The sequence below is a fragment of the Copadichromis virginalis genome, linkage group LG14 (genome assembly GCF_057382275.1).
Source record: "Copadichromis virginalis isolate Kocher_CV1m ecotype Utaka linkage group LG14, C_Virginalis_male_GT1.1, whole genome shotgun sequence".
Lineage (NCBI taxonomy): Eukaryota > Metazoa > Chordata > Actinopteri > Cichliformes > Cichlidae > Copadichromis > Copadichromis virginalis.
Genome location: NC_140631.1, coordinates 34922397 through 34950306, shown reverse-complemented (window position 1 = coordinate 34950306; position 27910 = coordinate 34922397). Strand labels below are relative to the sequence as shown.

The following is a 27910-nucleotide window of genomic DNA, read 5'->3' as shown; positions in this document are numbered from 1 at the left end:
TAATTGGAATAAAATTTGTAATATAATATACGTTCCCAGACAGGATGTTTGAATGTGTAGCTCTAATTTTGCTGCACATACTAAAGATTTCATACAGTGCTGACTTGCATGTAGTTTGCCTGGTGCAGAAAGCACATTGTTAGATGTAACTATTCCCAGTGTCCTATCAATAAGCTAATAAACAGATGGAATTGCCTTCTCACCAGCCATTAATAGCAAATGTTCTTACAGGAATAAGAAAAAGGCACAAAAGAACATAAAGCTTTCATTGTGGGCCATTTTTTAAGTTCGAGCCAGAGAGAACAGCTGTTATTTCCCTGAGGTGCATTGATAGGGTAAAAATATGTATGTGTCTGCTGCACTGGATTATGAAATTTGATATCCAAAACTTCAGCATGAATTTTAAATATTTATCAGGATTCTGTTCTGCAGTTATATTTTTTTTCTAGTGACAAAAGCACTTACATGGTCTCTGCCCTAATCCTGGATTCAGTACTTCATCATTTAGATAAAGCATTCAAGCTTTATGACTTCTGTCATTCATATCCTCACTGAAATTGATTGTGTATACTGCATCTGGATTGGTTGCTTTTCAGTCAGTGAGATCACTGTTATCAGTGGCAGGTTCATGCAAACACTGTAATTCATCTTGGCCTAAACTTTCTTCTCCCTGGTTTTAATATCTCTTGTGGACTTTGCAGTCTTGAACATTAAACAACACAAAAGGGGGAAAAAGTGTGTTGTGTCTTAACAGGTACTTGGAATTCTCAAGTGTACGCTGGTGACCTTGTTAAATCTGACGGTACAAACACAACGGGGCATTTTAAATGGTACAAATCAAAGAATGCTATGCAATATAATGCCCGGGAGATAAATACAAAGGGGAACATGCTCCTCTGCATTACAGATCTGTGTCAGCACCGTGTGCTTTTCTGCTGAACTCACATGGTCAATAAATCCTTGCCGTTGAAAAGGTGCATGAGTAGAATTCTACTCTCAAGGATCTAATGAAATGACGAGGAACTGACCTTCAGGACTCACGGGATTGATTCTTTACCACCATCCTCATGGTAATTGTATAGGTCTGCTTTGAATTATAAGTGAGTTGTACAGAGAATGTATGTCACACAAGAGCACTCAGTCCTTCAAGGTTTACAGGTCAGAAAGGCATCAGTGATTCCCCAGGGATTAGAGATGTGAATGGCTCTAAGTTAAAAGGCTAAAGGCATCAGCATACAAAACAAAATGAGAGCACAAAGAACCGCCCCCCCCTCCATTTTAGCTATTCAGAATGAAAACTTACAATAACCACAAAAAGCTGGAAAACACTATTTAACTTCTGGTTTGCAATGAAAATGAGTGATCCAAATGACTGATTAGAGAATGAACGTGGAGCTTCCTGTATTATTTCCAGTGATTCATACTGCAAAAGGAAAAGCAATTGGTTTAAAATTGGGGGCTATGCCACATCTTTCTCAGGTGGTACAGCCAGGTCAGCAATTTGATTTGAAGTGGGAGTGGCGTAGAAGAGCACTGTGCAAAATTGAACCAAATTCGCCCAGCAGCATGTTAAACCATGTGTAAAATCCTCGCCGTCGGCTTAGAAAACGATCCCTGGCTGGAGCTGCCGTTTCCTCACACCTCTGTCTTTAGGGATGGTCACACTCATTTCTTTGCACCTCTCGTAGGGAACCTTTGAAGGAAGAGGGATGTCCGGGTGCCCATTAACCTCCCTCGTGCCTGCGCCCTGACTCCCGACATGCACCCAGACACCAGGTCACAATCTCTGCGAAAGCAAATGCATCTTCACACAACATGGGCACGTGTTTCTGTTGTTACCACATGGTGCTCTTTAAGCTGTAAAACTTTTTTCAAGTGATAATATGTGTCGCAGTGGCAGTTATTTCGAGCCCTCTGGTATTGACAACAGAGCTTGTTTGGCTGCTCATAAAGCTTTTATGGCTCTAGGGTAGCTGTTTAGAACTGTCTAAAATTGTTAAATTAGCTCTGCTAGCTGTGGGCATATTTTCATGCATTAAATCTCTGGCGTGGTCGTTTTTGCACTTTTTTAGTTCAGTCTACTGACACTAAACAGAGAGCAAGGATCCTCCACTTTAGAGCATTGGAGGCTCGGTGATGTGATGGCCAGGACTGGATCCTTATATTTTTCCCCATATGCATAAACTATAATCATATTCCTGCAGAGGCCTATTGTTCTGCTTTGGTGTTTAGAAAATGATGAGATTAACAAAACAAAAAACAAAAAACTTGTCGCATGACTACCGATGTCCTTTCTAGAAACTGATGTATCAAAGTAACTGCGCTCTACGGCGTAATTGTTTCGACAGTGTACCGGAGATCAGAACTATTTCTAGGTGTTCTCCATTGGTGAAGCGTCTTCATTAGTCAAAAAGCGTGGGCGGGACTCTTGCTCTCTGCAGCGAGTCAAAGAGAAAGGCAATAAAGGGAGGCAGGATCTGCACTTTGCCGACGAGCATCTCTGCCGTCCTGCTTCACTACAGTGATCACTGCCCCCTGATCTGCGAAAAATACACAGGGACTCCTCAGAAAAAGGCAAGAGTTCATCAATGTAACTCCGGTCAGTCAGAAACTGCGCCGTTCACCTGGATAAGTCCACCTTGACGAGAGAAGAGATAAAGACAGAATAAAAAGAGTCAAACGCGAGTGGAGTGTTGAAGTAGAATTGCGAAGGAAAAGAGAAGAATATGATTGTCAAGCAGTACTTGATGTTCATCCTTTACAGCCTCTGTGCAAGCGTCTTTAAAGGTGAGCACTGGATGTTGCTGTGTAGACGGGCGTGGTGTGCGGGGAGGTGGTGGGTGCGTGAAGTGTAAAGATCATATGTGATCATGTCACACGTGAGTGCAAGTATTCGGTGAGGGGAGAGTTGATTTTCCCATAAAACGATGTGTTTGCGCAGCAGTTTTAGGCGCAGGACGAGCTGTCGTTGTTCACTGTCAGAGCCGAGTGTGCTGGAATGCCTGGAAGTTGAATTGTGCGGCGCAATGAGAAGCAGAATGCGGCTGCACAAGTTTTTGCATCGGCGACAACTTATATATTGCACTCCCTCCGGGATTAAGTGACAGATAAAACACCGTGCTGCGGATGAGTCGATTATTGTCGCGCATGGTTGCTTGGTTCATCCGTTTAGGCTATGCCCGCTGAAACTGACAGAGCAAGCCCAAAAAAGAGAAAAAAGAAAGAAGAATGTTACAGTAACCGGTGGCGTGTGTCTTTTTCCCTGTGAGTCCGGTGTCATTGAGCGGATCACGATGAAGTCACGCCATCGCGTTTGTTTGGGCATTTTGAATCATTCCACACATGACTTTAAATGACTGAATTCACAAAGGTGATAACAAGTCTTCGATGTGGCAAAGACTACATTTCTGTTAAGCGTTCGTTAAATGTAGCTCTGTTAAATGTAGCGAGAACTGTGCCTTGCGTGTGTGCTTGTGTGTGTGTGTTTTAGGAGGGATTCTTTAGGAGGCACAAGCCATGTAGTTACTCATTTAGAGTTGGGCGGCTGGGGACGCAGGTAAGGTTGCATGCATGACGCTTCTCTGCAGCCAGGGATCGTCGTCGCCTCATGACGAGTCCCCAACTCCCCACAGACTGTCCCGCTCTTGGACATGCTTGCGCAGCCACCGCCCTATAGGCGACCAGTGCGCATAACGCCTACCGGAAGGGGTGGGGGGGGGGGGGTGCTGTCAAGGGGCTTCATATGAGAAACTACCATATCTAAGCAGTTATATCCCCGTCTTCCCCAGTTTAATAACGTGTTGTCCCACATGACATTGATGACATTGTCAGTGCTGATTCAGTACACTGTGCTGATAATAACAACGAGAATGACCTATGATCATCCTCATCACATTAACTCAGCCTGTGGTTTAATTTCCATAAGTCTGAGGCTGACTTCCTTTATTGAGCAACTCCATGAATGATGCCACTACCACCACAGACCATCAGATCATTAGAGCACCTTTAAACAATAATATATGTGTCAGGCTTACTTGCACATCACATCATTGAATTAAAAATCAGTTCTCAAATGAATCAGTTTTTCCAGTATCAGATCACGTTACTGTTAAATAGCCTTTTTCTCTCATGACTGTTATGTGTTCAATAAACTACGTAGTTGGATCGCTTTACTGGACAGCCTAATGGTGAAAAATCGTGTAAGTTTGACTTGAAATGTATCTTTAAATTGCAAAAATACTTATTTACTTTGCCCCGATGCACGTTGCCTTGTGCTATTCTTGCTGTCCTTTCCTTCAGCAGGATTTTGTCCAACACTTTTACCTGATCTCACTGAGCTGTGGAAATTGAAATTCCATTATGAGGTGTGTACAGCTGTGATCTAATCATACAGACAGCCACTTCCACTTCCCGCCATGTTGCCTTAAATGTGACCCCACTGAAGAGGAATATGAATTCGAGTTAAATGACCATGCGTGATTTAGCATGCTTTGGAGTCCATTAACTATAAACTGTGTAATGTTACATAACTGCTTATTTAAAGTGTTCTTTTTAAAAAAGCATGCCTTTTTAGCTGACTTTCCATTGTCTCTGCAACCCTTTTCATCAGTTCAAGTCAGTGTAGTTTGAAAATTAATTTGCTGACACACAAAACTTGATTTTTGTTTTAAATGCTGCCTGGTATTGCAACACCAACCACTGGGAAAACGTAGCTTTAATAGTGCATTCAGTCTGAGCATTGACATTGAAAGCATTGCTTTTATAAGCTGTGTTGTAGGAAATGTATTTACCTGTAAATATAACTATCAGTCATGTTTTTAAAGGAGGTGAAAAAGACTCTGCAAACATCCAAATGGAAGAGTTTATCAAATAGTCCTTGCTTACAGAGCCTTACAAGAACACATAAGTGGATTTAAAACTCTGTGTCCCAGATGTACTTTCTGAAGCATATTAAATATTTTTGAAGAAGATTTTCAAAGCTATATTGAAATAAATAAAAAAGGGTTCATTGGTAGAAAAAAGTACTTGGTCTAAAAACCTATGGTATGCTTTGGAAAAGAACGATGTGAATTGTAATTATTGGGATACATGGAAAACTCCTTGTAGTTAGTGTAAGCCTGTGCTGATGCTCAATTTATGAGTATTAAAAAATGTTTGTGTTGCAGGTTAATGGTGGTTTGTTTACACAGTGGACACCAATTGACTAATCATTGAACTCTCTCTTTCCTCCAAAATACATTTGCAGTTTAAGGGTTAGATGCAATTTCACAGATTATTTTTTTCTGAAATGGCACATATATCCCTTTGAAATTTTCCAGCAATTAATCAGGTACACTTCTGTCATAAACAAAGGTATCCACCTTCTACTCTCAGTCTGGATTTTGTAGATTTTTTTTTAACCATGCAGTACTGACAAACACTCTAAAATGTTGTAGTTAGCACATTCATCCAACGTGAAAATTCCTTGGTTTGAGACCAGGCGTATACACAAATCCCTGGATGCCCTTACGTCAGGAAAGGCATCTGGTGTAAAAATCTGCCAAATCAAATGTGCATCCATCTGCTGTGGCGACCCCTTGTGAATAAGGAAGCAGCTTCTTAATATTGAAAACCACTCCCACAGAAAACAATTACATAGATATGGAATCCATTTTTACAACCTATAGTAAGTTTTTAAAGTTGCCTAGCCTCTAGTGGCGATGTGAACAAGTGCATGTAAAATGCGCCGGTGTCTCACCTTTAAAAATGATAGCATGGCTACCTGTTCCAAAAATGGAGCTTTTCTCATGTGGTGAAAGTTATAAAAGGGTTTGTTTTTACCCAAACCAAAATGTTATGTGGCTAACTCTGACCAAAATGTTTCTTTGTGTATACTTAACTTCACAGCAAGAAAGTGAAACTTTGAAAAATGGTCCAAGATTCAAGTCTCATTTTTCAGTCTCCTTGTCAAAAACTTGGCTGTATTTGTATCCCCTGCTGACCAATCTCCCAAATGCTGACTTTTCCCTCTCTTTTAAAGTTTACATTCCTCTATTGTGGAAGCGCTTACTTTTAGATAGTAGAAACAATTTGATTGAATACTTAGTTTGTAGACTCAGTGTACTCTTACCTTTTCAGGAGACAGACATACTTTCGGTGGCTTTCTGGGAAAATATATCTCCCCAAAATGAAATTAAGAATTTTGTTTTCATGAATGAGAACCTGACTTTTAGGTGACAGGACTGAATTAATGGACTCGTTTTTTTTTAGAGGACAGAGGAGACAAAGTAGTTTTGTTATATTCTAATTTCACTACTTGGTAATTTCAGAGAGCCGCAAAAAAAGTATGCTTTTCACAGCCCACTTTGCATCAGATTTGGGGTAATGAATAGGCAGAGAACAGGGCACAGAGAGTTTTCTCATCTTGCCCAAGAGCTCTGACAGTGCCCACTTCAAGGGCTTCTTAAATATTGATGTTATGAGACTTAGGTTAGACTTAGATGCATCCAATGCCCAGGCCTGTGCCCCAAGACGCTAAAACCTAAAGTTCTGTCTTAGTGGAAATGTAAGAAGTCGAGAAACAAATGAAATCAACAGCTAGAAAAGACAGGGTACATTCTGGGCTGCACAGTCACCCAAATTTGTTATTTAAATAGCCAGATTTTAAAAACCAAAATGCATTGAAAAATGATTTCATGCAAAATACACACAGGTGGACAATTACAAGATACATGTGCCAGGATTTTTTTAAAATTGGTTTGTACCAGTAGTTTGTGGCAGATATTTACAGAATTTCCTATCTGGTTTTGCTAATTCTTAAATGAAATCCTGATATACTTGTACACAGAAATCTGGCGTGCATAGAAAACTGATGCTACACTCATTCATTGCTTACCCATTTAACAAATTTCACTGAACAGTTTTTGCGATATCATAGCCTGTAACAGACAAATAAACAAATGGGACTGAAAACATAACCTCCTCAGTGTAAGCAATAAGGTGCAGCATTTTCTGTGTGATCACAGCCTAATCGACAGTTAAATTGCAGTGCTCCGCATCACACACTGCAGTGATTCTGTAGACGACTTCAGCCTCAGCAGCTCTGTTCATGCTCTGTAATGCTGAGAGTTATTTCATGCAGACTCATCCTTCTAGGAACAACTACACTATTAGAATTTGCCTAAATTCATTGCTGGGCTTATTTATGGCTGCAGCCCATAAACTGCTGTACTGCCCAAATGTTTCAAATGCTTCTATGGCAGATAGATATAAAGAGTGTATGGCGCACCCTTTATTAGAGGGCCTGCCTTGTTCTCCTGCTTTGGGTGTGACAATGATGATGTTGTTCCCATACTGTATCTGCACTGGTGTTAACCTACGTAGCGATAATGGTGTATCACTGTATATTTCCCAAAGCCAGCAAATAAAGACAGACTCGTCAGAGGCAGGTAAGACGGCAGGCTAATGCTAATTAGCCATGTGGCGTCGCCATGCTTAGCCACTTTGCAGACCTTGGGCTGATTGTGTCATAGATGTACTGTAGGTCTTATGATCTTCACATTTCCTTGTTGGCCACAGCTTCTCTGGTTCGGTCTGACATTCCCTCTTCTCAAGTGTTTCATCACTTTCTTTCATACAGAGCCCAAAAAGCTCCCATACCACCAAGGGAACTTTTCTTTTGTTTGAGCACCGAGTCTTTCATCATTTCTTATCTTGTAAGACATTTGGGCAAGTACACCCCTCCAGGTGACGTTGGTATGTGTTTGACCATTGTGTGTGTGTGTGTCTGTGTGATGGGAGATGAAAATTGGGTTGGGGGCTTAATGAGGGCAAAGCAGAAAATAAATGAAATTTATGCATTTTATCCGCTATCTAGTATTTATTTAGTATTTATTTATTTATTGTCATTGTCAAGAACAATGAAATTGCGTTTGGGGCTTCCATACAACCCAAAAAAAAAGAAGAAAATAATAAATACCCCTTAAAACCCAAGTGTACATATTTAACCCAGTGTGACTCCAATGCAATAAGACAATCCTTAGCAATAATGTTCGTAGAAATTCAGACAAAGACCTGAGAAACATGACAAAATACAACAATGCAACCCATTCAATATTATTGTACTGTGAGATATGATATCAGATATGATAGTTATCTATTTAAGAAAGAGGGGGGGGGGCAGGAGGGGGAAGAGAATAAAGATATGATGCACCAATGCAGACCAGTTCATTGCTATTAAGAAGTTGGATATGGTTATTGTCCGTGAGAGGGGGGCAGAGAGTTCAGGAGCCTCACAGCCTGTGGATACAGGCTGTTGGCCAGTCTGGATGTTCTGGCCTGTATAGACCTGTACCTTCTCCCTGAGGGCAGCAGATGGAAAAGGTGGCGCGCAGGGTGATGTTGGTCCCGCAGGATACTGTGCACCCTCCTCAGACAGCGAGTGGGGAAGATATTACTGATCTCTGGCAGACTTGTTCCAATAATTCTGCCAGCTTCTTTCACCCCCCGCTGGAGTGCTTGCTGATCGGCCTTGGTGCAGCTGGGGAACCACACTAGAAATCCATACGTCAGAACGCTGCTGATGGCACAGTTGTAGAAGTTCAACATCAGAGATCTGGGAATGTGTGCGCTCCGCAGTCTCCTCAGGTAGTAGAGGCGCTGTTGGGCCTTCCGTACAACTGAGGTGATATGGTTGCCCCAGGACAGGTCCTCGGTCACAGTTACCCCCAAGAATTTAAAACTGCTCACCCTCTCCACCGCCTCACTGCCAATGAAGAGAGGCAGATGGTTGTTATGACCCCTCTTCCGGAAATCTACAATGATCTCCTTGGTCTTTTTGGTGTTTAAGACCAAGTTATTGTCGTGGCACCATGACTCTAGTTGTTGCACCTCTGTCCTATAGTTTGTCTCATCATTGTTGGATATAAGTCCGAGCACTGTAGTGTCATCTGCAAACTTAACAATGAGATTGGACGCGCAGGAGGAAATACAGTCATGGGTGAAGAGAGTGTATAGCAGAGGGCTCAGAACACACCCCTGAGGGGCACCGGTGTTGACCACAAGGGTGGAAGAGGTGTTCTTACCCACTCTGACACTCTGTCTACGGTTAGTGAGGAAGTCCACAATCCAGTTGCAAAGAGAGGAGTTAAGTCCCAGTTGGTGGAGTTTGGGACGGAGTTTGTATGGCCGGATGGTATTAAAAGCCGAGCTGTAGTCTACAAAGAGGAGCCGTGCATAGGTGTTCCTGTGTTCCAAGTGCTTCAGTAATGTGTGCAGCACTGTGGCGATCGCATCCTCGGTTGATCGGTTCTCCCTGTATGCAAACTGGTGCGAGTCCAGGGATGGTGGAAAAGCAGCTCTGATATCAAAATGACAGTTATCAAAACTACAGATAAAAAGAGACAAGGTGATTGAGGATGAATAATTCCTTCATAATGCACAGGAAAAATCTTTTCCCTGATTAGTGAGGGAATTGAGGCTAGTCATTAAAAATGCAAAAGTGCCTTGTAAAGTCTTTGATAGCTTCTTTACCCATTGGTGAAGAGAAAGTGGAGAGTTAAGAGCTGTGTTAAAGGTTTCTTATTTGTGAGCAATATAGTGAGCTTCTGGAGGTAAAAATCCAATTCACATTCTCCATATGGATTTCCATTATGAGCCATAGCCATGTAACCATCCAAAGTAGACTTACTATGAGCTTTGACGCTGATGGTATGTGCTCCTATAGAAACCACAAGTCTGTATGAAAATACTGTTTTATTCACAACTTTGTGGAATATAAGTACTCTATCCACAGTTCTAAACTGAAACATTGACACTGACATTGTTGGAGGTCGTTGTTACTATAGAAATTTTTAAACCTGCAAATGTCAGCTTGCTTAGTGAGCGCAAAACTGCAGAAACCATACAACACACAACACAACCCCCCCTCCTTCAAAATGATTACAACATTGAAATTATGCAAAGGATTGAATTTGAAAAGGTTATAGGTCACTTGGTTGGGATTTGTAATTCTTTATGGGATGAGGGTTTAATTCTTTACCCCTCGGCCGTAAAAAGGCTGATCGGGCGGGCGACATGGACATCCAAGCATGAACGAAGCAATGTAGGAGTTTTAATTTGATACCATAGGTGTATCTACTAAAAATCTCAGTGACCTTAACCTCAAGGTTAAGGGTCAGAGGTCAATATTTCTGAAAATCTTGTGACAGGTTGCCACCCTGATGCAGGAGGTGACTCCTCTGGTTGCTAAAAGAAGGAAAATACTCTTATGGTCTCATCTGTTATTGCAAGCCTTATTTACTAAAGCATGCCAGTCATTTTGTAAATTATGATATGACCAATTTGAGTAAATAGAAGATAAATTAGGGTATGCTTTAGGCTGTGCCTACAGTTGGATTGAAAGTGCACTGGAATACTGAAGGCTCATGATAATGCTGATGACTAAAATGTTTGGTTTGAGGCTTAGAGGACAGGCTTCACTGGCCACTGGCTGTTATATGTATCATGGTGGTTCTGTTGATTGTTTATATACATACAGTCTTATTGTTTCATCTGTACAACACTAGACTTGATCACAAAGACTGCCCATTATCTATAGTACCCCCACTCCCACCCCCATAAACATGCCTGAAACAACATTTATTAATTTAGTTTCTCAACTTTAGTAATTTTTTTTTTCCAATTTTGTTTCACTAGATTTTATGAAAATATAATTTATTTGTCTTAATAATTATGCAAAAATTATATAACATTAATCATTTGACAGGCTTCATATATTTTCATTTGCACCCACCAATATGAAAAATTTCAAACACAAGCAAAATAACAAAAATTCAGTTCATTTACTATTGTTGGTCAGTGCGCAAGACTCCCACCTCTAACAATTTTGCTTGCACTAAGATAAAAATAATGCAAACAGTTCCCAAAGTATAAAGCAAAATTCTAAGCAAATGAATTTCGGAGGATATGATTCAATCAAGCGTCAAAGGCTCTGCTTTTTGCTTTCGTGTATAGCCCTGCAGTTGTCTGGGGAAACGATATTGTGTCCTATTATAGGATGCTGTGAGGAGTGTGGTTATTTCTTCCGTTAGAATGTTTGATTCCAACAGCAGCTTTCACTGCTACAACATAGATATCAATAACTCTCCTGCCTGCTGATTTATCATTTTGAGTGTAATATAGGATGGCAGTCGGTGCACCACTTCTCATTTCTTTTTTTCCCCTTTTTTCTTTTTCTGAGCATGGAGTTTTGTTCCAGCATGCACTGAAGTGTATTTAAAATCTCTTAAAAAATACATATTCGACCCAGTCAAAAGTAAAGCCCTAAATGTCACACACAGGGAACCTGTGAGCGTATGCATGGGAGCATCTCCTGTGGGTTGGAATAATCAGTCAGCAGGAATAAGCTGGCTGAGCTGAAGGCGAGGTATGGCAGAGGAAGGTGGTTTACATTCACGGATACCCGTTCACCACTACTGAGGGTTAGCTTATCCCTGCAGATTGTCTCCCAGCTGCCAAGTGCTGGCTCTGATGCTGTGCTTTATGCCACTGCAAATGGTAATCCAGTAAAGGGGACAAATGTGCTCCAAAAGAGCCACTGCTGCCCTGCTTGCTTTCTGTTGACAGATATACATCTGTAGGGATAAGCCTCAAGCCAGAGGCAAATGTGCTCAGACAAGTGGGGAAGGGGCTTTAAGATTAGCAGCTCACTGCCTCAACTATATTCTGCGTGCTGTCAGTCTCTCTTTGCCAAGCTCTTTGTCATAGCACTTTTACACACCATGCCCCCTCTGAGTGGGTATAAGCTCAGCAATGAAGCTGATAGACTGAAAGGGCAATTACACTATTAAAGATTATTTTGACCTGTATTTAAACGAAAAAGGTTAAGAGATTTTTCTACTTCCCAAGGAGCCAGTTCCAAGATACTCATGATAAGTCTAATGCCACAGTTGGTCACACTGAAAATAGGTAAAAGCAGTGCTTACATCAGTCGCTGCCTTCCTGAAGAGGTGCCCGTGTTCACACATCTTAAAGGGGTATCCGATATAAAACAGAATTTACATATATTCCTATGATTTCAGACAGATGAGTCAAAACATTTCCCACTTCCCGCTAAAGCTGGGACCTATGGAGCATTTGAAGTGTTATGTCACAAATCTCAGGTTTTATACTGTGAGACTTCACAGTCGGGAGAGGATATTATATCATCATTTGCAGCCACATTGAGTATTGTATATAAAATAACTAGACGTTTACTGTGCAGGTGATGATGCTGACCCTGCAATTCACTGTAGCTATCAAGCACATAATAGAAAAAATGAGATTGTGGTGTAAACAGAACTGAATAAACACTCAAAACAAAAATCAAATGTCTTAATGTTGCAGTGTTTTCACTGTTTCTGGGATTCAGTTGTAATGCATTTACCTTTAAAGGTTTAAACATCCTTAACAAACAGCAGAATTGAGCCTAGTGGACATTTATTTAATATTGTTCTAAGTAGTTCAAGGCTCTCTAACTATTTAATGGTGAGCTACACATTCAATTTTCAGAGAAAAGGGAATGGTCGAAAAATATTCTAAAAAAATAATTCACAGACTTGAATAAAATCTTTGGAAAATATAATAAAATAGTGTTGATTTCTTTGATGAATGAGTTTCTGCTGTGCTGCTGAAAAGGTGGTAGACGTGTGTTCTGCAAGAGGTTTATACAGTCCCTACATTTTAGTATTGTGCCTGAAATGAAGCCTATACTTCATTTTATGCCAGTTTGCGATGTTGACCTTTATCAGTCTCTCTTGGCCCTCATCTCTGTTGAAGTGGGCTTTGTACCCGACTATGGATGAGCCTGTGAATCTCATTTACCCTGTGTGATGATCTCCCCTTTCTCCTTTTGCTGCAGTCTCTATGAACAAAGTTAATATTTTTTTTGTTCAGAGATGACCGCCATATGACCAACCAGCTATATAATCCGTTTTTCCTACCTAGAAGCTATGTCAACTTTCATTCTGTTGTCCTTTGACAACATAGTAGACATCCTTTCAAAAGCAGTTGTGGTTCTGATAGTGTTTAATGCTGAGTGTTGACCATAAAATATTGTGCACATAATTATGTGTTTGCTGTGATAAATGTCCCTCTCTGCTTCTGCTGTGAACGTTTGGGAGGCTTCCAAAGAGAATGATTGACTGCCTGAGGTATGGCACTGCAACCAAACACCTGGCAGCCTGACCAGGAGTGACCATGCTTGTTTTGAGTTATGTCAGGGTCGTTTTGGAGTGTGCAAACAATGGCGGACAACAAGCTGTGGAGCCTTTGTTGGGCTCTGTGCGCATTTTATGCAGCTATGACTATTGATATGCAAGTTTAGTGCACACGAGCTTTTCTTTCCAAGTACAAAGTTTTGATCTGAATTAAGTAAGATGAGTTCTCGGTGCGTAGGCAGCTGTTGACAAGCTTTAGAGAATGCACAATGAAGTGGCAAATGTTGGCGTTTATGAAAATATTAGGTCTTTTGTTGTAATGAGTTTAGATATCACTTCATTCATCATCAAAACTGATGATGTTGTGTGGAAAATGTACATCTGTTTTAATAGGTTTTGATACAAATTGTTTTCTACTTGTGTTAATTATTTTTTGATTAACTAAGTAATTGTCTATAGGTAAAAAACATGTATGATTGCTTGATATGCCTAATCAGCACCATATAGAAGGATATTGGTTTACAGTGGTGCATACCTCCTGCATGTTTTTCTTTTTTCCTTTAAAATTGCTGAAACTATTAATTATTAAGTAGCAGCTTTAATTTATTTTGGTTGACAAGGCAGTTAATCTTCTGATCATTTCATCTTGCACCAAGCACCTTGTTTTCAAATAGTGCTTGAAAAATATGTCTTTTCTGGACAAAGTAAAGTTGAGACCGCCCCAAACATATTTGCAGAGAAAAGAATAAGTGCATTTGGAATAAGTGTGCTCACTTTACCATGAGGATTTAATGCTACTATTTTAATGTATTAACTCAGAAAGCCCATCACCTGCACACCGCCAGTAGAATTTTGCATCGCTGGGTTGCTGAGCTCATAAAGGCCCCTCAGTCGACTGCCCCAGCAGTCAGACTGGACGTCTGAGCTCCAGATAAAGGAGGCTCTGTTGTGCTATCTTTGGAAATTTGATAGGTTGCTGGAATACAACTCGCAAGTAATATACTTTTAAGAAGCAAATCATGGCAAATGCAGTTATTCATTCCAGGGTAGTGTTTTGCATTTTATGGCTTCATGATTTGATATGCTTTGTTCACAGTACAAAATTAAAGACAGTGGAAAAAATAAATAAAGATGAAACGGCAAACGTGCTAAGAACAGACTGTTGACTTGTGAGACAGGCTCGTAATAATTTGTCAGGACAAAAATGAAAACCATTTATATTCTCAGCTTGCTGAATCCCTCTCAGGGTTTCAGGAGCTGTAGACTATCTGAGTTTTTTTCTGAACGTTTTGCTGAATACAGACGGGTGTGGATGGCAGGTCACCTGTCCATCAAAGAGGCTATCATACGGTGCCTGGAAAGATTCATGTCATAAGGAAATTTGGTGTCTTCACTCCTCTTTAGATTTCTACATCTCCGTATTTATGAGAAAACTTGCAGGAAGTTGAAAAGGTGAAAAAGATGCCAATGTAAAGAGTACACAAAGAGGACTTTAATTAGAAACGTCTTCATGTCAGGAAATATTTTATGCCATTTTCCCATGTGTTTTGGATTTTATTCTTTGTCCCCAGTGTGTTTATTAATGCAAAATAAGCAAAGAGCCTGCTTTTGTGCCCGAGAGCATCCGGAAAACAGCACCAATCTAACCTGTTTATTTTCTTATTTTATTAAGCAAACTTGCAAGTACTTATGTGTAGACTAATCCCTGCCGTATACACCGCCTGAAGACAGTTTAACATGCAACATACATTTGCAGTTTTCAAGCTCTGCATGCGTTGGTTACATCGCATTTTCTGTTTGTATTAGGAGAGAACAAACAAAGTTAGCACATTAAAAGGTATAGCATCAAACAATTGATCTAATAAATAAGTATTTTCAGGTCTTGGTACTTAATTAATAAGTATATGATTGTTCTAAATCTGGCTTTTATAAGCCCACTATATATATCTGTTGGTATAGATGATGTCCAGTAATGTTCGCACAAACAATAAATCATATCTTAACATTGATGGTAAACATATCCAATTGATTTAAAAAATAAAACGCATAATTATCATAATTCTCTTAATTCTTTTAAAGCTAAACAACACTTTTCTTTTTTCTTTCTTTTTTGCTTACAAAAACAGTAATGCTAAAAATTCTAGCTGTGCTTCAGTGCAAGAACTGGGAAATTATTTTGTTTTATAAATCTGCATGAGTGAGATGCTATCCAGAAAATCTAACTTTAGAATAAAGACACCAAAAGCACAAAGTTAAGCTCATGCATGTTTATACCCTTTTATTGACTTCCTCTTTAAAAGCTTCCCACAGGTCTCTAAAGCTGAAGTGTAGATACTGAATGCAGGCATATTTGCAAGGGAAGGTGGGGGATAAAAGCACTGAAACTCATGCCCTCATAAAGAGGGATCAGCAGTGTGTACGGGAGCTGCATACCGATGCAAGAGATGCCAGTGCTCAGAGCCAGAGAGCATGCTTTGCTTGGGGGGGGCCTTAAAGCTGCTAAGCTTAGAGCAAGAAGGGGAAAGTAAGAGAAGGTGTGGAGCAGGAAGGCACACTGTAAAAGGCTGAGAGAAGTGTCATTGTATATGTCTGCTATTTCCTTCACCTCCTGTGACTGCCATTATAAAATGCAGGTTAAGCCATTACATAGAGTAGTAGTACAGCATACTGGTGTGTCAAAGATTTACTCTGGTTTTTGGTAGTTTTGTGTGGAAAAGGAAGAAAAAGGAAATCTGTTTCCAAATTTGAGGATCTTAACATTTGAAAGGACACAGATGAATATATTAGAGCCTTCACACCATTGAGAAGAGCAGTTCAAAAATGAACTTAAGAATCAGAAACAGTGTCACCACCTTGTGCCGCCACCACCACGGCGTGAGGGTGACATTCAGAAGGTGTGTTCACACCAAGGAGTTCACTCTGACACGGAAGAATAATCATTCCTTCACCAAGGCAAGAGCTGAAGATGTAAAAGTGCTTTCTGCATTGTCTGTTTGTTGATTTGTTTGTGACAGACATTATGCAAAAACTGCACAGCCAAATTTCACAAAACTTGGTGGAGAGGTGAATCATGGATGGGCAAATGAAGCAGCCATTAACATCTGGTGCAGTCTGACATAAGAGTGTTGGTCTTGTTGGAAGATATGCGCTAGAGTTACCATTCTAGTTGTCTCTTTTTTACTTTAGGTATGTATCTATAAGATTTACACAGATGGCAAAGTGTTTTAACCAGTCACATTTTGTCAAGTATGAGTTTGACTGAAACTGAAAACTCAAGGTGCTAAACTCCTGAGTGTAAAAGCTCAGCAGAGCTGAAGGTAAGCATATCTGTTTGCATTCCATACCCATTTACAACAAAAGGGTCATTCCTTCTTTTTTACTGTAATTACCCAGCATTCACTGCAGCAGTGAATGGCATTTTTTGAATTACAACCACATATACATTTAAAATCATCACGTGGTACAACACATGGTTTCGCATGGGCCTAAACAAAATATAAAAAACATGGCACATATTGCATCTGGTAAGTCACTGAATGTCATGCTTTTCACTTGCAAACTTGCAAAACCATTTGGTTTAACAGAGATAATTCTCACTATATCTATGGGGCACAAACAGTAGCACGAGGGCTTGGCAAACACAGAGATTCAGCCAGTGTTCCACAAATTTATCTATCACTGATCTAGGCTTCTTAAAAAAGGGTGAACAGCCACATTTGTATGGGACCTGGAGTATTTTAGATTTAGTAATATTACACCAACGGAAATGATAAATTCTACTGTGTAACAGCCTATACATAACGCCACACTGATCTTACAATGTGCACTGAAATGAAGAATAAAGGGTGCAATTAGTTTAGTTTAATTAAATAATTTTGTGTGCTTTGCAGTTCATTCAATTCAAGTAATTACATGTTCTCTGTGAGAGCCTGGGTTTGTTAAATATACCTGCTGATATTTATACACAAGTGGGCTTTAAGGACATACGTTGATTCAGTTCTACATAATTTCTCATCAATTACTCATAAGACCTTTAATTTACAACAGCGTATTTGACCTTGTGGTGTGATATCTAAACTTTAACAACTCCCAGTGTGCATAGTTGTAGGGTCATTTTGAACCTCTTTGAACATTGCAAATTGCTTTTTCTCCCAATTACACCTTCAAAGTGATACTAGACTGTTGTCAGACTAGAAAATCTTACTTGTCACTAGAAAAATTTTCCACATAATGCTGCAGTTAAAGACATGCATAAAAATGTGTACCCAGACTTACTCTAATGGTGAGAATTTTAGAAATTTCTACAAAGGCAGCAGTGTGACATGTTAACTGAGGTCACAGCTCCCTCGTGGCTGTGGCTTCAAAAATATCATCCCTGAAGTTTTGGCATGTGTTATGCATGATTTTATTGGGCACATTTTTTTTCTCAATTTATAAATGGATTCCAAAGGTGTCAAAAATACAAGGTAACATCTTCCAGTGTTTGATACCCATCTGTCTACTATAGGCAGGTATGTCCAGGTATTAGAAAAAAATGATAGTGAAAATGTGCTATTTGGGATGGTGCTGAAATAGCAGGATATAAAGCCAGGATGGATCCTACAATAAGCTCATATAATGATCAGTCTGGGTAGACCCTGCTTTTATGGAGTCAGAGATGATTATACATTTAGTATCCTCCAGTTCTGGTAGAGTGTGAGGATATCTGGTGTAGACCGGGTGACCTTAACTACTGGAGCTGTAGCATCTCCCAGATAATGACCACTCTGAACCCCAGGAGCAAGCCTCATCACCTCATAAATACAGAGACCATATGGACTCTCGGTGGAAAGCTGCCGACAGTCACTTTTCAAATCGGACGCATACTGGTAGGAGGCTTTTGTGCTGAAAAAAAAAAGAGAGATCCAGTTAACATTCGCAGGTTCATGAAAACGGTGTTTTGTGTAGGCTGCAGTTCAGTTACACTGACCAAATGGCAGATGTCTTGAAAAATTGATTGCAATTTTTTTTGAACGGTGGTCTTGACTGGGAGAAAACTATATGGTCAGATATAGAAACTGAGCCAGTGGTTAAAAGAAATTGCTTGTCAGTGTTAAAGTGCCCTGTTTGCTGCGAATTCAGGGTCACTGTGTAAAAGATAGCATAGGATTTCTATTTTACAGCAAGGCAACCTTACCAAAACCATAACCAATCAGAAGTTTGACACGTTAATAAAAAAAGGTTTTCTTTTAAATGTATGGTTGATTTGAAAAAACAAATTGATCTCTGTGAAACTGTTTAGGAGATGATGAAACATTTAAATCTTTACTTTTCTGGAAGGCGAAACAGTGTATGTTCCTTTTTCATAGTTCTAGCCCTGATTGAGCACTCACTTTGGGAGGTAACTGGATATAGAAGTAGTCCCTCTGGACACAATTGCTTTCTATGGTGATGGCATACCAACCAGTTCTGTGATGCTGAGCTCTAAGCATTTTATATAACTCAACGAGGAACTGCCAGACTACAATCTGAAGGTACCCTCCATAGCCATAGCTACAGTGTGCTTGGAGGCACTGTATGAAGAGAATTTTAAGGCATACCTTGCTTTATTTACTTATTTATTACAGATTTTTTAAGCAAATGAATAATAAATAAAAACAAAACAAAACAAGAATACAATAATATTTCAAATCATCTAGATTTTTGAGAATAGCTCTTGTACAATGCCTTTATGACATAAAAACTAAGGGCAATTTACAAATATTGTTGTATGGGTAATTTTATATGATTCATGACGGTAATTTAACTAGGCGAATAAATCGGAGACAGGGAAATGAGTGTCTTGAATGTGATCCGACTTGGCAAACGCCTGTGTTTATGTCTGTTTGTGTCTGTCGCGTGTGTACATGTGAGCGACCTAGATAACACCAAAACTGTAGGTAACCTTATATTATTGCTCGTAACCTTGTGCTCAACCAAACATAATGAAAACTAGGTGCAACAGTGCCCCAACTAAACTCTGTCTGACATTCATGCCTGATGTCACCAGGCAGTCTGTATCTGGGTATGTTCTGTGGATAATAACATCTCTTCATGGTTTTTTGGCATTTGACTCCGCTTCTCTGGAGTCTTGAGCATGTGAACAAAATGACAAATAGTAAATGAACATGGTCCGCTTCAAAATGGGTTTTGATTGAGATATTCGAATGAGGTACAGCTATGTGTTCTCTGGCAAGGAGAATTCATTTTTTAAGAGTGTGCCCAGTCTGTTCTATGTGCTCTTCACCTTGCATTAACATACTTTTTTCCATAAAGATAAGCTATCTCAGCACAGATAAACTGGGTGCAAATTGGGTTTCTGTGCTCAGCTTACCTCCGTGACTCAGGATAGCTTATGTTGGTGTTTCTCCGTCATTGCCATCAGCATCCATCCATGTTCGCATTCAACAAAAAAAAAAAGCACTTTTACAGAAGCCTTTCCACAACACATTAAACCTTTTTTTGAGGTTGGGTGAAGTGGAGTCTTTTGTTGGAGTGACTACATTCTTCTCAGTCTGTTTGTGTCTGTTTGCTTGTGTAATATGAGAGATGGAGGAAAAAAAACACATAAAACCAAAATTGATATTAAGGATAAGCAGAGCAACTGACTATTTGCAAATGTTTTCAGGTATTTTAGCTTTGAAGAGATACAATGTTGCTTTTCCCTTTATTTGATAAATTAATAAAAATTAATATGCTGACAATTATCACACTGAAAGTCAATGTGATTATTGTGTCTCTATCTTTAATGTAACAAAATAAGAAAAAGAAAATGGAAGCCAAATCATTTTATCACAAGGCTGTTATAAAAAAAAACCTGTGTGCGCGGTGCAGATGTAACAGATGATTCTTGTAATTGTGTTTGACTTTAAACCATTCTCAGTGCTCAACTTTTCTGCTTTCTGTCAAAAAAAAGAACCAACAACAACAAGAAGATATTGTTCTCAAACACTGCACTGGGCTGATCCTGAATTACTTACATTTTTGCCAATGGCAGCAGAGAAGCAGCAATAGGAAATATTTCAAGATATTCTTAGCTCTACAAAGGCTTTGTCAAATTTATCCCAAATTGACAGGCTCCAGTGGGGATTTTCACATTCACAACACTGAAACTGTCACTTCTTCACTATAAGACCAGAGTTAACATGGTGTAAAGTTGATACATATTTGATCAGTTTCCTGTGCCTTGCTGAGGGGTCATGGAAATTTTACATCAAAATTTACTATATACACCAATAATGATCAAACTTTTCTTTCTTTTCTTTTCTTTTTAACAAGACCTGTCACTCATGTTAAGAATTTAATTTTGCATATTTTTTCTTGATGCTAGGTTGTTGTTATTGTTAAGACAGGTATTAATTGCTTGAGCTACACTCAAGCTAATAATAGCAACAATAATGAAATGAACACTAATAACTAAGTAAAGTAAATAAGAAATGAAAAATAAAAAGGGGATTATGATCAAGTAAATGACATGTTTTTTATACTTTGTGCATATTAGAACCATGATCGATAGATGCATATTATTCAAAAGTTAGTCATAATCATAATATATTCATGACATCATTATATTCGCTTTGCATATTTTTCTCTCTTCTGTTTATATCACTTAAGTCATTATAGGCACCTGCTAAATGACATGTTAGTAGGCAGTCTTAGGTGATGTAGTGCATAAATTCGAGCTGAGTGGTAGCCAAACATTTATTATTCCGCACTACAAATTACAAATAGAGTCCACCGGGTTTTCAGAGTATCTAAACTGCTTTTCTATATTTCAAGCTATTGCTTTCATCAATGCATTACAGTAAAGATGATAATGGGAAATATTTCCCAGAGCAGAGTGCCTACACACAACATCATGGTATTGACCTGATCCTCCTGCAAACAGACCAGTGTGAGCTTTGATTTCCCTGGCAATTACGTGACATTTAATGAGGGAACGTGTCCGGTTTTTTTTGTTCATGAAAAATAGCAAATTTTGACCTCTGGTGTCACGTAGCAGGAGGTACATTATGTAGCATCCATATTTTTTGGCCATTGAAATATATTAATAGCTCTCAAATTCTGTGCTTTAAGAGGAAAATAGGTTGATGCATTATTACTGTGAATTAACTGAAACCATGGAAACACCACTTGCAGTATACTGTCACCAAGTCAAAGAGCACAGCTCTTAGTCTTCTCCAATAATTGGTTTAATATTTCAGCATTACAACACATCTCTCCAAAGAACAGAGAACATTGTCAAGCTTGTTACTCCTCGAACCAACATATTCATACTTATTCAGTCTCTATTATTTCTAATTGAGACTTTTAGAATATTTAAATACTTAAATAGGTACTTTTCTTTACTCTATGATGTTTTTATTTTAAATTTGAGTAATAGTAAAATTTATTTGTAATATTCAGGTGCTAAATATATTAACCATGGATTTACTTCAAAAGAAAAACAGCATTTACATAAGCTCTAATGGGTGAAATGTATTTAGATAGATGATTATTCCAAAAGCACACAGACCTTCAGCAAATCCCTAGTTTATTCCCTTACACAGACGGACTCGCACACATGCACGATAGCATTAACATAAATGAAAGTCATGGTTTAGGACACTTTGATAGGTTGTTTAATCGTGGCATAAACCTTGAAAAACAGAAAACTATGGGTACCTGATGTTGCCATCAATGACACAATGCCATAAACAAGGCTTTTCCTAATATTACAATTTTTTTTTCTGTTGTTGCTTATTTTCAAACTGACAAAAACTGTCTAAAGTAACTGTAATCCATCTAAATCAAGCATAAATTTATACACCGTTGAGTTAAGTGTAGCAGCAGTGGGTCTGTTAGGCACTGGCTTGTACATAGGGAGCCAGTCCCACATGGAATTAATATCACAGGTCTAGATGGGAGCAGTCAACCTTTTCATTATTATCCTAAGAATTCTTTTTTATACCTAATACTCAGAACTTTAAGGTCCTGTCTGTGAAAAATGTAGTGGTCTTATGAGAACATTTGAAGAGGAAATGTAATGCATTTCATGCACAGAGAACAAATTATTCACAATTACCCATTGCTTTCAATTCTAACATTTTATATATTGTATATACTGACCACTATAATGTTATCAGACCATTCAGTGGTTTTTATTTTCAGTCCCATAGATAGGACTACTGGGATTCATCCCCTACTAGCAGGTTTGAAAGGCAGTTATTGATTGCAGGCAATGATAAAGGGAAACCACACAGACTATGTTTTTTCCAGACTAGTATTTTGGTGCCTCAGAGTGTAAATGTTTTAAGCTACCGTTCATTTCTTTATATTATGCTAGAAAAATTGGAATTAGGTATGACAATTTAAAGCATGCAAAACTGATAGAAAGTATAGCATATAAGGCAAAATCAGTTTTGTATAAGTCAGTAATCATGAAACTCAGTGACCATCTTTATTTTGCAACATAGTTTGAACTCTCTCTCCAAGCTTTCTTGTAATTTCTTTAGTGTTCAGAAAGAGTTCTATAATAATAATAATAATAATAATAATAATAATAATAATAATAATAATAATAATAATAATAATAATACATTTCATTTTTAGGCGCCTTTAAGACCCTCAAGGTCACCTTACAATAACACAAGAACAGTAGCAGCAATAAAATATAATAAACACGGCAAAATAAAATTTAGACATAGGGTAAAAAAACAAAACAAAACACAAGCATAAAAGTATAAAAGCTGAGCATGGTAAAAATGGACTAAGACAGTTCTCCAGGTTTCGTGAAGGACATTGCAAAGCTCTTCTTTGAATGTTGGCTGCCTTTAGCTCCACTCTCTGCCAAGATGTTTCCACAGTGCTTCAAGAATGCTGAGATACTGGCTGAAAAATGTTGAGGCCAGTCCATGTCTGATAGTGTTTTATTGCGTGTGATTTTTTCTATTCAGGCTTTTAATGTATTGGCGATATGTATGTTCTCTGACTATGATTTAACCAAAAATAACAACATTTTCCTTGACAGCCACCCTTCAATTGAGAATGTTTTAATGAAGCTTGGGCAAACAGTAGATGGATCAAGTGAACAGGCAGGTGTATCTGTCAGATCTTGTTACAATATTTTTCCTGTTTCTTAACGACATGACCTTCAGATACTGTTCAGTTATTATTATTGCTCAAACTCTTATAGCCTCTGGTTCTCCCACCTTATCATAAAAGCCTAAACATTCACATGCTTGTCTCTCACACGGCGCCTAAGCTACGACCTTGGCTCCCCGTTTATCTGCTCCTGCTGAGTTGGGGCAGAAAACTCCAGCATGTTCTGTTCTCTTCTAATCAGACAAATAAGGCGATGACTTTCTGCAAACAGTATTTCTTATAACATCATAAAACAATATCATTCATCCACAATAAATCAGCAGTCTAATGTAATGCAAATCAGTTTAACGAATGCAATAGTTATCAGCTTCTTCTAATTCAGGAGAATAATGCAAACTAAAACTACATAATAATTCACAATCTTTAGTTAGAGGTATAACGTGGCATAAAATAATATTATAATCTAACAGTAGACAGCCTTTTACAGCTGCCACCTTTTGTCTGCTACTTGTTCAGTTTCCTCAAATTTTGTTAAGTACAGGTGCATCACCATGCACCACCTACACCAACATTTTGGCAAATAGCTCTTTTAGAATAAAGATAGTATTTTTATGCCTGTCAAACTGTTACCTTTGGCATTTTTCATAGATTCAACTGAAGAGAAGGCAACGATTTATTTGTGTTTGTGATAGATTAACAGTAACACAATTTAAAATTGTTTAATTTTAGACACGGCATGGATTCATCCCTTGAGTTAGGTTTTTTATACTTAAATGATTCATAGGTTATCAAAAAGAAAAAGATAATTGTGTGAAAAGTCTGGACTGAAAATATGGGAGGGGGAAGCAGATGTCCAAAGAAAAAACTTTAAAGGACCTTCAGATAGCTCGGAGAACTATCATTTAAGACCACTTAGAAAATTACAAGAAAGTCTGGCTCCTTGGAAGTTGGGTACAAAGAAATGAAGGGTGGCTAACAGAACAAAGACGTGACGTTGAACGTAAACAAAGAGTAAAAGCAAAATTAAAGATTGAATCAAAATGAAAGCTAAATACAGCTGTAAGAACTTAAACTACAGTTATTGTATTAAACTGGAAACATACTCATCATTACTTTCATTCAAATGGCTAAATGTCATGAGAAGAGGAGGCCACTTCCTGGCAATATGCATTGGACTGATAACAAATGGCCATTTGATGAGGTTATAAGATTTAAAAAATGTTATAACTTTTTTTTTAATGTAACCAAAAACAATTCAGTCAGTTCACCTTGACGTGATAGCTGGGAACTAAACTGCCATATGTTTCTTAATATTTCTGCTTAATCACATTTAAAATGCCGCATTTTATTATAGTAACATAAAAAAAACCCTTCCCGACTGTTATTCTACATGACTGTTTGCGATGAGAGAAATGCACCACATTTGTTCAAGCAGTTTTTTTTTTATGTTAGGCTATTTATTCCCTAAACATTTTTTATCACTTCCTTTGTTATATTATTCTTTAATTTAAACTTATTTCCCCTGCCTGTACCAAATACCACCCCCGTCATAGCTGCAGAATATGCTGCTTTCATCTCTGATTATGTATACATACTGAAGCGCCATATAAAGGTTTGCTGCAGTCTTTTGTTAAAGAAATTATTCTCCAATTTTATTTTTTATGTGTTTTTTGCATTACAGCTACCAAATGCTCTCCTTTTACCTACTTTGCTCTTTTTTTTTCAACAGCACCAAGACCTTAGGGAAGTGTAGTCATACATTGTGGGGAGCTCAAATTCTCCTTCACGTTATGTTATCAAATCAAACATGTATCCTAAAGGATACTTGCAAGAAGGATTTATTTCCATATTCTCTTGGCAGGTGATCACATTACACTTTTCCTTCCATCTCTCCTATATCACAAACTTCAAAGCTAAACTGATTTGCGTTTGCCCTGCACTTTAAAAAAAAACACATTTAGAGTAATGCACTCTCCAGTGAATTGTACATCTGTTTCATTCATTCTGTCCCTGTGAATGATATTTTCTCACTTAAACTTGCTGGAGAATTTATTCCCAAATCACAGCTGAGGCACATAGACAGAGAAATTGTGTAAACTTTATCTCATAGTTTTACAAAGTAAAATGATTTACTCTGAACACAAAACCCATAGAAGAGCTGTAAACTAAAATTTACAATAACTTCCTGATCTTGACTCCCTTTGTTACCTTTGCACCTGCCTCCTGCGTGAAGCTTTAGGGAAATTTGTATCATCTGTTTATTTAGGGAGTTGTCTCTCAGTTAAGCAAGAAATATGCAGCAACGAAATGAGTCTTAAAGTTTTTGGCAAATCAATCCCAGTATTGGACATAAAAGGTGAATCCAGAGTTCTTTCATTATTCCTAAAACCAGCATGTTTGCGTGCTTTAAGTGCTGTCTGAAAAGCTTCATGCTAGCAGCCTTATAGGTCTATTTGTGTTCACCACTTATGTAAGTGGCTTGCATTCATATGAGATTATAGTGGGATGCTTGTTGCTCAGGATTTTCACTCAAGCTCAGTAAAGACGTACGTCAGGCTTAGATGTGGGAATTAAAAAAAAAGCTGAGTGCCATTAATAAAAATAGTTTTTCAAAGGAGCTACTCCAGTATATGTTTATCCCATACAGATCAAGTATCATGCTTTCTTAAGTCTATTGGTGAAGGGTGATTCATGGGTCATCCTGTTTAATCTAAACATTACTGCATGTCATTTCATAGTTGTTATATGTGGCAAGATAATCAAAGCGATTTAGAAAACTGATCTAAGCCACAAAGACATATGGACTCCATTGTCACAAATAATTATCACTTGTAAATTACAGAAATTGTGATTCCTTGAGAATTTGCATAGTTAGAGACAAGTGGCAGGAAGAACAAAGTGTCCTCAAGTATTAAAATGTTGGTGTCTGGTATACAGTAAGCCTAGGGGCTTAACATGAATGCATGCTAGAAATACCAGTATAACTGCCGTACATGGGTAGAATGCAGGTGAATAGGTTTTTGGACTCGTATTTATTAAAACAAAGAAACAAAACAAGGAACAGACTTGTTTAATTGTCTGAGAGCAAGCAAGGAATAAATATAAAAACATAAATCAAATGTAGCTTTAGTTTACCTGCAGTTGATATAAAATTCACATGTAACCAAATGACAAAACAAAATTCAAAATACAGATTTAACTTTTGAGGTCCAATGCTCTTCAAGTTGAAATATATGTAATGATAGTAATACACGAAAAGATGTACACAGACACAGTCAGCCTTATGAGTGCGATTTAATCTCGCTGATATAATAGCATGTTGAGGGCTGGAGAAAAGCTCCCACCAATACTCATGTTTGTGTGCTCATTATTGCCACAGCTCTGAGCTTTAAGAGGGTGCTTATGCTTATCAAAGAGTGAATTATCAAGCATGACATAAACAGGCATAATTAGACCATCAATCAAGTAAATTAGTTATGGATTATCTCTCTGTAATTGACCCTTTTGTATTCCAGGTTCAAAGTGAAACTTAGCTGAAGATTTCAAAAGTGGGCCGGGTGTCTGTGATTTATGTTTTCCTTCCTGCCTCTTATTGTGTAGGGTAGTCTTTTGTATATGTTCATCAAACTGAAGCAGTCATAGTCTCAAATTCAAATTCAAATTCAAATTCAAATTTTATTTGTCACGTACACAGTCATACACAGTACGATATGTAGTGAAATGCTTGGACAACTGCTCGTGACCTAAAGAGAACAAAAAAGGAAAAGGCTATGAATAAGATAGGAAATAAATATGCAAAATTAAAAAGGGTAAATTTAACTAGGAAGGAATAAAATATAAATTAAGGTTAAAAATGAAATAACTGTACAACACAAATTAGAATGAAGGGTAAATTTAACTGGGAAGAATAAGATAAAGATAAATATATAAATTAAAGTTGAAAATAAAATAACTGTACAACAAAATACACAATACACAATATAGAACTATATAAGAATGTATGAAGAAATCTAAATATAAATAAATATATACACAATAACAGCAGCTGTACAAGTATTAACCGGAAATGAAGAATATAGTGACCAGTGTTGTGCAAAACCAAAGTCCAGAAAGTCACTGTCTTATGCAGTAATGTTGAGTATTGGTGATGATGAATCCCATGAAAACATGTCAAATGGCTAGCAGAATTGTGCAAAAAAAACAAAGTGGCTTTTCAAATGGGGCAGGAGTCAGTTCTGGGTGATGAATCATAAGCTGATACTCTAAGGTAAAGCTTGGCTGGGCGCAGTCTGTGTCAATATGGTGCTCTCTGGATCCTGGAATGTAAATGCGTTCTGGCCAGGCTTCTATGAGATCCCTAAATGAACTTGACGTACTGTATCAGAGGAGATAACAACAAAAGAGCTGCCAGTGTGCAGAGGTGATTTGCATTGAGTCACTGCTGGGCCTTCTGCTATACCTGAGTGAGCTCTCAGACAGGTTTCCAGACACTCTTTGCTAAAGCAAGCAGCAAACCACCGATTGTGACGTCTTGAGATGTTTACTGCAGAACTGAGCTAGAGGAGTTAGGACAGCCGTGTGTTTCATCCTTTGTATAGCCCCACAAGTGTGTGACTGTTGCTCTAAAAGTCACT

The 27910-nt window shown here is 38.3% G+C and overlaps 1 protein-coding gene across 5 annotated transcripts in view; it reads left to right on the top strand.

Moving 5' to 3' along the window:
* Positions 1-2456: 2456 nt before the first annotated feature.
* Positions 2457-27910, top strand: part of LOC146694439 (cell adhesion molecule 2-like) — a 157148-nt gene continuing 131694 nt past the window's right edge. For all 5 annotated transcript variants that reach the window (XM_085430612.1, XM_085430614.1, XM_085430613.1 and 2 more), the window contains exon 1: positions 2457-2787. In XM_085430612.1, coding sequence (XP_085286738.1) covers positions 2727-2787 — 61 coding nt within the window. In that variant the 5' untranslated portion in view covers positions 2457-2726. The remainder of the gene's footprint in view (positions 2788-27910) is intronic.